The following is a 15,021-nucleotide window of genomic DNA, read 5'->3' as shown; positions in this document are numbered from 1 at the left end:
TTACTGGTGCATGAGGAGAGGGGATTAAGAGCGCTGCTTAAAGGAGCTCCAGAGACGGGCGTGAGCCGCGGCTATCAGCGCGGACCACAGAGATGGGCATGAGACGCTAAGGCTGCTGCTGCCGCCAACAAGAACCCTGTGTGCGAGCACAGGTCACTACCCACACGGCCCCTTCCGGGGAGCCTGTGCAGCCCGACACTGCCAGTGTCCCAGGATCCAGGGACAACTTCCCTGGGAGAACACACGGTGTGCCTCAGGCTGGTGCAACGTCACGCCAACCTCAGCCGCTGCAGGCTAGCCCCGCACTCAGTACCCCTCCCTCCCCCCGGCCTGAGTAAGCCAGAGCCCCCAAAGCAGCTCCTCCTTTAACCACGTCCTGTCTGAGCAAAGAGGAGACGCCCTCCGGCAACCTACACGCAAAGGTGGGACCAAATCCAAAGCTGAGCCCTGGGAGCTGTGAAAACAAGGAAGAGAAAGGGAAATCTCTCCCAGCAGCCTCAGAAGCAGTGGATTAAAGCTCCACAATCAACTTGGATGTACCCTGCATCTGGGGAGGACATGAATAGACAATGAATCATCCCAAATTGAGGAGGTGGACTTTGAGATCAAGATTTATGACTTTTTCCCCTTTTCCTCTTTTTGTGAGTTTGTATATGTATGCTTCTGTGTGAGATTTTGTCTGTATAACTTTGCTTCTACCATTTGTCCTAGGGTTCTATCTGTCCGTTTTTTGCGTGTTTTTAAAATTTTTTTCTTAATAATTATTTTTATCTTAATAACTTTATTTTATTTTATCTTCTTTCTTTCTTTCCTTCCCTCCTTCCTTCCTCCCTCCCTCCCTTTTCCTTCCTTCCTTCTTTCCTTCTTTCCTTCTTTTTTTTCTTTCCTTCTTTCTTTCTTCTTTCTTTTCTTTCTTTCTTTCTTTCTTTCCTTCTTTCCTTCTTCCTTCCTTCATTTCTTTCTTTCTTTCTTTCTTCTTTCTTTCTTTCTTTTTTTCTTTCCTTTCTCCCTTTTATTCTGAGACATGTGGAAGGCTCTTGGTGCTGCAGCCAGGAGTCAGTGCTGTGCCTCTGTGGTGGGAGAGCCAACTTCAGGACACTGGACCACAAGAGACTTTCCAACTCCACATAATATCAAATGGCAAAAATCTCCCAGAGATCTCCATCTCAACAGCAACACCCAGCTTAACTCAACGACCAGCAAGCGACAATGCTGTCCACCCTATGCCAAACAACTAGCAAGACAGGAACACAACCCCACCCATTAGCAGAGAGGCTGCCTAAAGTCATAATAAGGCCACAGATACCCCAAAACACACCACCAGACGTGGACCTGCCCACCAGAAAGACAAGATCCAGCCTCATCCACCAGAACACAGGCACTAGTCCCCTCCACCAGGAAGCCTACACAACGCACTCAACCAATGTTAGCCACTGGGGGCAGACACCAAAAACAATGGGACTACGAACCTGCAGCATGAAAAAAGGAGATCCCAAACACAGTAAGATAAGCAAAATGAGAAGACAGAAAAACACACAGCAGGTGAAGGAGCAAGATAAAAACCTACCAGACCTAACAAATGAAGAGGAAACAGGCAGTCTACCTGAAAAAGAATTCAGAATAATTATAGTAAAGATGATCCAAAATCTTGGAAATAGAATAAAAAAATGCAAGAAACATTTAAAAAGGAACTAGAAGAACTAAAGATGAAAGAAGCAATGATGAACAACACAATAAATGAAATTAAAAATACTCTAGAAGGGATCAATAGCAGAATAACTGAGGCAGAAGAACAGATAAGTGACCTGGAAGATAAAATAGTGGAAATAACTACTGCAGAGCAGAATAAAGAAAAAAGAATGAAAAGAACTGAGGACAGTCTCAGAGACATCTGGGACAACATTAAACACACCAACATTCGAAATATAGGGGTTCCAGAAGAAGAAGAGAGAAAGAAAGGGACTGAGAAAATATTTGAAGAGATTATAGTTGAAAACTTCCTTAATTTGGGGAAGGAAATATTTAATCAAGTCCAGGAAGCACAGAGAGTCCCATACAGGATAAATCCAAGGAGAAATACGCCAAGACACATATTAATCAAACTGTCAAAAATTAAATAGAAAGGAAACATATTAAAAGCAACAAGGGAAAAACAACAAATAACACACAAGGGAATCCCCATAAGGTTAACAGCTGATCTTTCAGCAGAAACTCTGCAAGCCAGAAGGGACTGGCAGGACATATTTAAAGCAATGAAGGAGAAAAACCTGCAACCAAGATTACTCTACACATCAAGGATCTCACTCAGACTTGATGGAGAAATTAAAACATTTATAGACAAGCAAAAGCTGAGAGAGTTCAGCACCACCAAACCAGCTTTACAACAAATGCTAAAGGAACTTCTCTAGGCAAGAAACACAAGAGAAGGGAAAGACCTACAATAACGAACCAAAAACAATTAAGAAAATGGGAATAGGAACATACAAATCGATAATTACCTTAAATGTAAATGGACTAAATGCTCCCACCAAAAGACACAGATTGGCTGAATGGATATGAAAACAAGACCCACATATATGCTGTCTAGAAGAGAGGCACTTCAGACCTAGAGACACAAACAGATTGAAAGTAAGGGGATAGAAAAAGATATTCCATGCAAATGGAAACCAAAAGAAAGCTGGAGTAGCAATTCTCATATCAGACAAAATCGACTTTAAAATAAAGACTATTAGAAGAGACAAAGAAGGACACTACATAATGATCAAGGGATCGATCCAGAAGATATAGCAATTGTAAATATTTATGCCCCCAACATAGGAGCATCTCAATACATAAAGCAAATACTAAAAGCCATAAAATGGGAAATCGACAGTAACACAGTCATAATAGGGGACCTTAACACCCCACTTTCACCAATGGACAGATCATCCAAAATGAAAATAAATAAGGAAACACAAGCTTTAAATGATACATTAAACAAGATGGACTTAATTGACATTTATAGGACGTTCCATCCAAAAACAACAGACTACACATTATCTGAAGTGCTCATGGAACATTCTCCAGGATAGATCATATCTTGGGTCACAAATCAAGCCTCGGTAAATTTAGGAAAATTGAAATTGTATCAAGTATCTTTTTCCGACCACAATGTTACAAGACTAGATATCAATTATAGAAAAAGATTGGTAAAAAATACAAACACATGGAGGCTAAACAATACACTACGTAATAATGAAGTGATCACTGAAGAAATCAAAGAGGAAATAAAAGAATACCTAGAAACAAATGACAATGGAGACACGACAACAAAACCTAGGGGATGTAAGAGAAGCAGTTCTAAGAGGGAAGTTTATAGCAATACAATCCTACCTTAAGAAACAGGAAACACCTTGAATAAACAACCTAACCTTGTACCTAAAGCAATTAGAGAAAGAAGAACAAAAAAGCCCCAAAGTTAGCAGAAGGAAAGAAATCATAAAGATCAGATCAGAAATAAATGAAAAAGAAATGAAGGAAATGATAGCAAAGATCAATAAAACTAAAAGCTGGTTCTTTGAGAAGATAAACAAAACTGATAAACCTTTCGCCAGACTCATCAAGAAAAAAAGGGAGAAGACTCAAATCAATAGAAATAGAAATGAAAAAGGAGAAGTAACAACTGACACTGCAGAAATACAAAAGATCATGAGAGATTACTATAAGCAACTCTATGCCAATAAAATGGACAACCTGGAAGAAATGGACAAATTCTTAGAAATGCACACCCTGCCAAGACTGACTCAGGAAGAAATAGGAAATGTGAACAGACCAATCACAAGCACTGAAATTGAAACTGTGATTAAAAATCTTCTAACAAACAAAAGCCCAGGACCAGATGGCTTCACAGGCGATTTCTATCAAACATTTAGAGAAGAGCTAACACCTATCCTTCTCAAACTCTTCCAAAATATAGCAGAGGGAGGAACACTCCCAAACTCATTCTACAAGGCCACCATCACCTTGATACCAAAACCAGGCAAGGATGTCACAAAGAAAGAAAACTACAGGCCAATATCACTGATGAACAAAGATGCAAAAATCCTCAACAAAATACTAGCAAGCAGAATCCAACAGCATATTAAAAGAATCATACACCATGATCAAGTGGGGTTTATTCCAGGAGTGCAGGGATTCTTCAATATACACAAATCAATCAACGTGATACACCATATTAACAAATTGAAGAAGAAAAACCATATGATCATCTCAATAGATGCAGAGAAAGCTTTCGACAAAATTCAACACCCATTTATGATAAAAACACTGCAGAAAGTAGGCATAGAGGGAACTTTATTCAACATAATAAAGGCCATATATGACAAACCCACAGCCAACATCATCCTCAATGGTGAAAAACTGAAAGCATTTCCACTAAGATCAGGAACAAGACAAGGTTGCCCTCTCTCACCACTCTTATTCAAAATAGTTTTGGAAGTTTTAGCCACAGCAATCAGAGAAGAAAAGGAAATAAAAGGAATCCAAATTGGAAAAGAAGTAAGGCTGTTACTGTTTGCAGATGACATGATACTATACATAGAGAATCCTCAATATGCTACCAGAAAACTACTAGAGCTAATCAATTTATTTGGTAAAGTATCAGGATACAAAATGAAAGCACAGAAATCTCTGGCATTCCTATACACTAATGATGAAAAATCTGAAAGTGAAATCAAGAAAACACTCCCTTTTACCATTGCAACAAAAAGTATAAAATATCTAGGAATAAACCTACCTAAGGAGACAAAAGACCTGTATACAGAAATTATAAAACACTGATGAAAGGAATTGAAGATGATACAAATAGATGGAGAGATATACCATGTTCTTGGATTGGAAGAACCAACATTGTGAACATGACTCTACTACCTAAAGCAATTTACAGGTTCAATGCAATCCCTATCAAAATACCAGTGGCATTTTTCACAGAACTAGAACAAAAAATTTCACAATTTGCATGGAAACACAAAAGACACCGAATAGCCAAAGCAATCTTGAGAATGAAAAACGGAGCTGGAGGAATCAGGCTCTGTGACTTCAGACTATACTACAAAGCTACAGTAATCAAGACAGTATGGTACTGGCACAAAAACAGAAAGATAGATCAATGGTACAGGATAGAAATCCCAGAGATAAACCCACGCACATATAGTCACCTTGTCTTTGATCAAGGAGGCAGCTATGTACAGTGGAGAACGGACACCCTCCTCAATAAATGGTGGTGGGAAAACTGGACAGGTACATATAAAACTATGAGTTTAGATCAGTCCCTAACGCCATACACAAAAATAAGCTCAAAATGGATTAAAGACTTAAATTTAAGGCCAGAAATATCAAACTGTTAGAGGAAATCATAGGCAGAACACTCTATCATATAAATCACAGCATTATCCTTTTGGACCCACCTCCAAGAGAAATGGAAATAAAAACAAAGATAAACAAATGGGACCTAATGAAAGTTCAAAGCTTTTGCACAGCAAAGGAAACCATAAACAAGACCAAAAGACAACCCTCAGAATGGGAGAAAATATTTGCAAATGAAGCAACTGACAAAGGATTAATCTCCAAAATTTATAAACAGCTCATGCAGCTCAATAGCAAAAAAACAAACAACCCAATCCAAAAATGGGCAGAAGACTTAAATAGGTATTTCTCCAAAGAAGATATACAGACTGCCAACAAACACATGAAAGGATGCTCAACATCATTAATCATTAGAGAAATGCAAATCAAAACTACAATGAGATATCATCTCACACCAGCCAGAATGGCCATCATCAAGAAATCTAGAAACAATAAATGCTGGAGAGGGTGTGGAGAAAAGGGAACACTCTTGCACTGCTGGTGGGAATGTGAATTGGTACAGCCGCTATGGAGAACAGTATGGAGGTTCCTTAAAAAACTAAAAATAGAACTACCATATGACCCAGCAATCCCACTATTGGGCATATACCCTGAGAAAACCATAATTCAAAAAAAGACATGTACTAAAATGTTCATTGCAGCTCTATTCACAATAGCCCGGAGCTGGAAACAACCTAAGTGTCCATCATCGGATGAATGGATAAAGAAGATGTGGCACATATATACAATGAAATATTACTCAGCCATAAAAAGAGACGAAACTGAGCTATTTGTAATGAGGTGGATAGACCTAGTGTCTGTCATACAGAGTGAAGTAAGTCAGAAAGAGAAAGACAAATACCATATGCTAACACATATATATGGAATTAAAAAAAAATGTCATGAAGAACCTAGGGGTAAAACGGGAATAAAGACACAGACCTACTTGAGAATGGACTTGAGGATATGGGGAGGGGGAAGGGTAAGCTGTGACAAAGTGAAAGAGAGGCATGGACATATATACACTACCAAACGTAAGGGAGATAGATAGTGGGAAGCAGCCGCAGAGCACAGGGAGATCAGCTCGGTGCTTTGTGACCACCTGGAGGGGTGGGATGGGGAGGGTGGGAGGGAGGGAGATGCATGAGGGAAGGGATGTGGGAACAGATGTATATGTATGACTGATTCACTTTGTTATAAAGCAGAAACTAAAAAAAAAATCTAGAAACAATAAATGCTGGAGAGGGTGTGGAGAAAAGGGAACCCTCTTACACTGCTAGTAGGAATGTGATTTGGTACAGCCACTTTGGAGAGCAGTGTGGAGGTTCCTTAAAAAACTACAAATAGAACTACCATATGACCCAGCAATCCCACTACTGGGCATATACACTGAGAAAACTATATTTCAAAAAGAGTCATGTACCAAAATGTTCGTTGCAGCTCTATTTACAATAGCCTGGAGATGGAAACAACCTAAGTGTCCATAATTGGATGAATGGATAAAGAAGATGTGTCACATATATACAATGGAATATTACTCAGCCATAAAAAGAAATGAAATTGAGCTATTTGTAATGAAGTGGATTGCCCTAGAGTCTGTCATACAGAGTGAAGTAAGTCAGAAAGAGAAAGACAAATATCGTATGCTAACACACATATATGGAATTTAAGAAAAAAATATCATGAGGAACCTAGGAGTAAGACAGGAATAAAGACACAGATCTACTTGAGAATGTACTTGATGATATGGGGAGCGGGAAGTGTAAGCTGTGACAAAGTGAGAGAGTGTCATGGACATATATATACCACCAAACGTAAAATAGATAGCTTTTGGGAAGCAGCCGCATAGCACAGGGAGATCACCTCAGTGCTTTGTGACCACCTAGAGTGGTGGGATAGGGAGGGTGGGAGGGAGGGAGACGCAAGAGGGAAGAGATATGGGAACATATGTATATATATAACTGATTCACTTTGTTATAAAGGAGAAACTAACACACCATTGTAAAGCAATTATACTCCAATAAAGATGTTAAGAAAAAAGGATTAGAGACAAAGTATCAATCGATGGGTTACTAATATTGGTAATAGGGTTTTAGATCAAGGTGAATGGTGCGCGAGAATGGGGAGAACCTGGTTTTCTCACTGCAAGGTTTTTTTCTTAACTTGAGCTCTGGACTTGCTGCCATCTTCCAGGGGGAACTTGTTCATCTCCTTGTTGAAGAGTATATACTTGGGCAGTTCAGTGGGAGGCTACATGATCTTTTCAATTACTCTCTCTAGTGTTAATATCAAATGAGCATTTTCAATAATATTTACCAAGTCATTCCATTTAGGTTCCTGTATCCTAGTTGTTGTAGTTGTTCAGTCAGGGACGAAAATGAGTCCAACACATGAGATGTATGCATTAAAGCACAGTGGTAGCAGGCTGCAGCTCGCTCAGGCAAAACAGCAAAGCCCTCAGTCCACTATAGCATATTTATTTAAGTTTTATCCAAAACAAAAAGGTTCTTTCACAGGCTGGGTCGTCCTTGAACATCTAAGCAATGCACCTCCTTACTTTCTTATGTTTCCAATTATACCAAGGACATGCCCAGTGGATCAGTGCCCAGGGCAATCAGTACTGCTTGCAGTCCTGAAACATTCTCACGCACCCAGCTTGTTACGTGAGCCGACTGTTGGGTCACGTCTTTTCCCATGTCCTCAGTTACCCTGCTACACCTAGTGAAAAATATCTTGTCTCAATAATGGTCTGTTACAGGTAAGCTTTTAAGATTTTAGCATGTAATATGTTTTAATATCAGAGTTACTATATATATTAAGTAATATTTCACTTTAAAGCTCTAATCTAGACTAAAACTTGTACTTTTTTTTTAGGACAGCCAGTAGAGGGGACTTCATGTTTTCTGCGGATCGTTTGGTAGGTGGATGGAGGCTTTCCATTTTCATTTAATTGTTGTTCCTATTGATACAATCATAGTAGGCCAAGGGGCTTTTTTGTTCTAGAGCATTCTGGGGTCGAGAGAGATTTTACCAAGTAACCCACATTTTGCTAGGCTTTGCAAGTGTTGTTTCTACTGTTGCATTAAAGCTCTGCTTCAGTCCCATTCACCTCAAAGCATTGTCCATGAACTCATTCTCTGTAGTTCTGAGGTACCACTCACTACCTTTCAAGTGGATCTTGGTAACCTGATCCTGGGCCTTAAATGCCTCCTCTTAGGGCAGTGAAGTGAAGTAAATTAAAAGGGAACCAAAGATGTAAAAGACCTAGTAGTTACCCTTATGGGATCCATCGAATGCACAAAAACTAATACCTAGCTTGTAGTTTACATGGGGTTGGATATCTATTTTGCCTCTTCTTTTCTGTAGTATCCTCACACGTGAAATACTAAGTTGTACTATCTACGCTCAGGGACTTCCTGTTAAGGATTGATCAAGCCCAATTCTGTTTGGCTAGTGTCATCTGAGAGGATCTCAGGCCAAATTGGGCTGTCTTGGGTAAGCCCTGTTTACTTCTTGTGTTTATATCTAAATTTGTTCAGTGCTTAGAATGAGGTTGACATATTCTGCTGTGGTTATTAGTATTCATCTGTTCATGAAATATACATTAAACTCATGTGAGTCAGACACTGTGCTAGACTGTGTTGTGGGGGGAGGAGATACAGTGGTAAAGCATATAGCATGGTCCCTGATCTCGCAGGGTTTACAATCTAAATACTGTTCTCAGTATTTAGTTTGGGAAAGAAAGAAAAGTGACTTATTAAGCTTATAGGTATAATCAGATAGTAGAAGATAGACTATTAAAGGGAATGTGATGGTGTTGGTGGGAGCAGGCATGAAACTCTTTACTTACCTTTTCCCTAGGGAAATCTTTATTCCAAAAGAGTGTAGACAACTCCTGTTCTATTTTTGACTTTAAGTATTCTTGGTTCAAAGGCCACTTCTATTTGAGCTTCCAGGGGCAGTAATAATCCTTGGATTGCATCAAGATAAATGTAGTTGACATTCTTGGAGTGATAGTTAGGTTATTCTGTGTTTATGCTTTTATCAAACCAAAGGGACAGGTTCAAGGCAATTGTGTCAGTGGCTGCTGTGGGGAAAACAGAGGTCTTGGTGTTCACTGGTAGAAAATGATTGCTCTTTCTTTTGCTCTCCTTGTGCCATTTTTCTGGAGAACATAGGAATTAAGTTCATGGTTATTGTAAAATGCTTGTCTGAAAGGGCAAGCATTATATCTTAGTCAAATGAGATAATAAGGACCCAGGGCATAATTCACCTCAGAGGATGGTAATTAGGACCTCTCTGTTCTCTGCAGTTGGATTTGAAGGTCCTGATATTGGGGGTGGGGGGTGTGGAGGGTCAGTTGTGATTGTGGTAGGGACAGGAGCTGTTGAGGTTTCTAGTGTTGAGGATTTCTAGTACACTGTCTCTTCTAGCACAAGGGTCCTGTTATAGTGGACATTAATTTTGTCCTGAATTTGTCAGGATTGGCTCTCCTGGCGCTCAGATTTTGAGTTCTTTATATTTTAGTCACCCTTCTTCTGGTTTTATGTTCTCCTGTAAGGCTTGGACACACTAATTTCTGTCCCAGAGTTGCAGGAGATGGGCAGGAGGTAAGACTCTTTAGAGGAGTGTTACTAGGAGGAGAACTAGGCTCTTCAAAGAAAATGATCCTCTTCTTCCCTTGTACCTTTTGCTCATAAGAAACATTAACCTCCACAGAAGGTGGTGGCTAGAGGTGAGTATGCACACACACACAGTATTCATGAGCTTCCTTGACCCTCTGGTGCTGCAGGTTGACAAAGTGCTGGCCCATTTAGCATTGATCATTTTAATGGCAGCAGGATGTTTTGTTGTGATAACAGAGCATGGGGCCTGGCATTTCTCCCTGATGTTCCTGATTCTTAATCAGTAATGTAATATTGATTGGAGAAAATGTGCTTTGCAGACTCAGCACTGCCTTTTTGTAGTGGGCTCTGGGTAGTCATAGAAATACCATAACTGGTGGTTTTTGGAGGCTATTCCTAGTAGTTCTGATGGATTCTTTCCTCTGTACCACATATTAAGATCATTAGGAGCCTTTTTTTTTTAAGCTGGGAAGTCCCAATGCATTCGACTGGATCCTTCTTCAAGTTCAGTAAATTGGTTCAGCCCCATCCACTCATTTATTTCCTTCTAAGAAATTCAGGCTTTATTTTGCATTATGGTGGGCCTTTGTTAAAAAGTATCCGACTTAACAATTTCAGAGTACTAAACGAGGCAAAGAAGTTGCCAGTGAGCACTATTTCTGGGGTAGCAAGAAGTATATTACTTCCAAGTGTTCCTGCCATGACTCTTGCCACTTGCTGTAGTTTTGCATTTCTCATAATATAGCCTGGACTGACTGAATGAGAATCAGAAAGCATACTTGAGCCTTTTAGTGGCAATCATGTGCCTAACCGAGGTTGGATACCTAGCAGCAAGCAGCCTGGCATTTGTTTCTATCTCTGTATCTAACACATGATAGGGGCCCCCTTCCTACTGCCTTAAGCTAAGTCCTTGCCTAGTATGTTACTGACTTTTTGCCTAGTTTTCAGCTCCTGAGGCTAAGAGCTAACAGGAGATTCTTAGCAAGTTCTCAACTTATTCTTCCTTTGACTCTCTAGATCAGACTTGTTGTGGAAGAGGGATTGAATCAGCTACCATATAGAGAATGCATGGTGACCACTCCAACAGGTAACCAGGGCTGTTACTCTCATATTCACCTCATAAAAATTCTGAGATAGAATTGGGGGAAAATGGGAAAAAAGCAGTCTGAGTAAATCAGTATGCAAAATGAGGAGTCTATGTGGAGCTGTTCTTTTAAACAACTTAATAAACTTGGAGATATTTAGCAAAGAAATTTATGTGGATGACCTTTTGTTAATGGCTTGCTGGTCAGTTCAAGTTAAAGGTTAATAAATATTCTTCAGTATGCAGGTGTTGCCTTTGATGATGGCACATTGGGACCAGAGCTAAGAATTGCTGGCAGCTTATCTTCACTTCTGTAGGGAAGCTTCTGGTGTTAACAAATGGGTGGGCTGGTTTGGCATTGAAACTCCAGGTAAAAGGATGAAAAGTAAAAAAGAAAAAGAAAACTAAAAATGATGAGGATTAGAGAAGGGGCTTTGTTCTGCTCTAATAGAAAGAAACCAAGGATCCCTATTTTAGGGATTTGAAATTCTGATTTGGTTCTTTAGTAAATAATGGAAACTGTTATATCCAAAGGTTGATTTTATGAAAATTGGGGGCTGAACTTGCTGCATCATAATTGATACAAATTCAGGATGAGACCAAGGCATGAACATGTCTTGATAATTACTTCAACCTTTCTCTTCTGCTTTTTAATGCAGAATGGAGGCTCATAAAAAGGGACCGGAATGAGGAGGCTCTCTGCTGTGGCTCACAGTGGGGTCCCAGTTTGAATTGATGGGCTTTCTAGCATTCTTGGAGTACAATTCTTATCTGAATTCAGTTAGAGGAACATGTATGTGAATATCATTCTATCATAAGGCCTGTTCCCACTCGATGAAGTCTACTTCTCCCAATTATTCCCACAGGTTTTTTATGAAGAATTAAAAATTAAATATGAAAAATCATGACTCTTCTTATTACTCTCACAGGGAACCTAAGATGTTATACAGTATGTCTGGACAAGAGTTGCTCTGTACCCATCTGCTTTAAAGCTTAGATACTTTATTAAATAAGTAGGTCACTCCAATGATGAAAGATAAATTCTTCGGTTTTATTCCCCAACAGGGTACAAGTATGAAGGAGTGAAATTTGAGAAGGGAAACTGTGGGGTCAGCATAATGAGAAGCGGTAGGTTTGCATATGTGTGACTTTGTCTCTTTGCGTGCATAGATGCAGTTGCTATTTTCCAGGAGAGAGGCGGTCTTGTCTGTCACAATTGCAGCCTTCCTTAGCTTAAATCTCACCACCTGTGTTTTCTATCCTCATGGTACCTTGGAATCATAGCCTATGTATTGCCGAGTTTGGCTAATTTTAACTGCAGAGCATCTTCCCTAGTGGCCTATCCCCATGGGCAAGCCAGCTTTGAAAGATTCAGAGGAGGGTGGGAGAACAAGAGGATGCAATGATGCTATCTTGGAGAGAACAGGGCATCTTGAATTTTGAGGGAATACAGCACAAATTCAGGCCTGCAGAACTCTGAGCACCCAACTAGAGAAAATTTTCGTTCTGTTTTTTTAATTTCTTTTGTGAGGAACAGCCCTAACCTGTCAGGAGCTGGACTGAATGGCTTGTTTAATACTTTTAGTTTTATATTTGATGAGTATGTGACTATGTAGGCAAAAGAACTTAACTGTGATTAACTCTAGGTATTTCCAATTGCTAGTCTTATAAATATTTGTGTTTGAGTCCAACCGATTGTCCTTCTGAACCAACCTTTGTGCAGCAAAATCACATGCCTGTAATTAGGACCTATACCTGTTACATGGAGATGATTATTTCCATTCAGCAGCTTAATTCCTTAATTATTCTTTGTACAAGAGCCAAGGTATGGTAGAAGCCCCACTTGCTTGCATTGGAAACAGATTTTTTTTTTTTTGCCATGCCACGCGGCATGTGGGATCTTAGTTCCCCCACCACGGATCCAACCTGTGTCCCCTGCAGTGGCAGCATGGAGTCTTAACCACTGGACCACCAGGGAAGTCCCAGGATTTTGATTTCACATATAAACATTCCCTTTTCTTCTCTGGCTATGAAGTTCTGTTTGTGAACAATTGAATATCTCCAATAAAATAGGAGCTTTAAGCTCCCTTTTTTATAGAAGGTAGCTCTTAAGCAAAGATAGGATTTTCAGGACAATGCTGTTCAACCTTTTAAAACTGGTGAAGACAATGGAGATGGGCTTTTAAGGCACAATTTCTTCTGTTTTAGTCCAGCTTCTGCCCTAAAGGCAGCAGCATGATCCTCGCACCCCTAGTGTGTACAGGATGACCTTGGGGGTGATGACTAGACAGGGTGTTTTTAACCTTAATAGTTATTGGTTGATTTTCATACCTAATAGAAAGAAACCGTTTTTATATTTTCACTAGTGATATAAAGTTTCCTTTTAAAATAAATGTAAACAAAAACAGTTAATTTAAAGAAAAATATTAAGTAAATAACCATACAAGTAGAATTTTGATGTGGCCTAAAATCTTGACGATGGTATGAAAATGGTTGACTTTCGGCAAACACTTCCTTAAAGGAATTCAGACTCAAAAATAGCTCTGTGTTCAGAAACCAAGGGTGTGGTGGTGGTGTTGGTTGTGGTTCTCTAGGGGGGAGAGGGAACATATATTCCTTTTTCACTGTTTGCCAATAAAGCCTCTGCCACTGAAGTCATCGCTGGGTCTAAGTGATATCTCTTGACACCAGCTTAATCTAAATGGAGAGCCTTTTGTCTGTAGCCCCCAGTCTTCCATAAATATTTTATATTTTTGCCAGATGAAAGTAACACAGTTTCTTTAAAATAATAGGAGTAAATGTTCCTGATATTAGAAAAGTTCAAGGAGCAGCTTAATAAAACACTTTATTTACTGTAATCATGGAAGAATGACAGCTCTAAAACTTGCAAGCCAGCAATAAAACTAGCTTATCCTAGTTTCATTGACCTGAACTAAGTATAAAATATGAGCATATCAGAAGTAAAAGCTGTTAGCTTAAGAAGAATTGCTTCCATTTTGACAATGTCTTTATTTATTGTATTAATAACAGTCAAAAACTCTGCTTTGGCCTATTCTTGGACTTTCACTGTATCTCCTCCTAATCCCTCTTTCCTTCTTTTTTATTTCCTTCTTCAAGGTGAGGCAATGGAACAAGGTTTACGAGACTGCTGTCGATCCATACGAATTGGAAAGATTCTGATTCAGAGTGATGAGGAGACACAAAGAGCCAAAGTATATTATGCCAAGTTCCCCCCAGACATTTATAGGAGAAAAGTCCTTCTGATGTATCCAATTCTCAGTGAGTGGCTTGTGTTTAATTTGTAACCTTTGGTTAGGGTTTAAATTCAACTTAGTGCCTGCCTTCTAGGTACCCTTCTATAAAGGCGAAAACCGTTTCTAAATGTGTTTTTTGTTTTTCTCAGTTTGATTTGGAGTTGCCCTGGGCAGTTCTCTGGGGAATTTTTATTGTGTAATAAGAGAATACACATTAGTCAAACTTTATTAGCTCCAAAAACTTCTATCTTAAAATCAACACATTGAAGCAAAGGATTTAATGAGGCAAAATATATAGAACACAGAAAATACATTGAAATATGTCCCTTCTCTAGCCCAATGAGTATAGCAATGATTTTCTCAAGGATTTATCCTCTTTGGAGGTAATATTTTTTTTTCCTATTCTAGTCTGTTTCCAAAGCTTACTCAGAGCCTGGGGTTGGGGGTGGTGGGTGGGTGTTATATTTGATATCTCAAATACTGAACGAATTTAGGGCTTGTTGTGCATTTGAAAACTGAAAAGTATATGGGTTATGTCTGTTATTGAAAATAACATCATTGATAAAAAACAGGCACCTTCAAATGAAACTTTGTCTTGTAGTATCTTTTTTTTTGTCATCTTTATTGGAGTATAATTGCTTTACAATGGTGTGTTAGTTTCTGCTCTATAACAAAG

The 15,021-nt window shown here is 39.2% G+C and overlaps 1 protein-coding gene across 1 annotated transcript in view; it reads left to right on the top strand.

Moving 5' to 3' along the window:
* The window catches only part of UPRT (uracil phosphoribosyltransferase homolog), a 30,345-nt gene that overhangs the window by 11,510 nt on the left and 3,814 nt on the right, over positions 1-15,021 (top strand). Inside the window, exons 2-5 of the mRNA XM_060087112.1 lie at positions 8,257-8,299; positions 11,025-11,094; positions 12,157-12,219; positions 14,209-14,370. Of these exons, the coding sequence (XP_059943095.1) occupies positions 8,257-8,299; positions 11,025-11,094; positions 12,157-12,219; positions 14,209-14,370 (338 nt within the window). The remainder of the gene's footprint in view (positions 1-8,256; positions 8,300-11,024; positions 11,095-12,156; positions 12,220-14,208; positions 14,371-15,021) is intronic.

Source organism: Mesoplodon densirostris, chromosome X, assembly GCF_025265405.1.
Source record: "Mesoplodon densirostris isolate mMesDen1 chromosome X, mMesDen1 primary haplotype, whole genome shotgun sequence".
Classification (NCBI taxonomy): Eukaryota; Metazoa; Chordata; class Mammalia; order Artiodactyla; family Ziphiidae; genus Mesoplodon; species Mesoplodon densirostris.
Note: the sequence above shows the minus strand (reverse complement) of the source record. Positions and strands in the feature narration are given on the sequence as shown.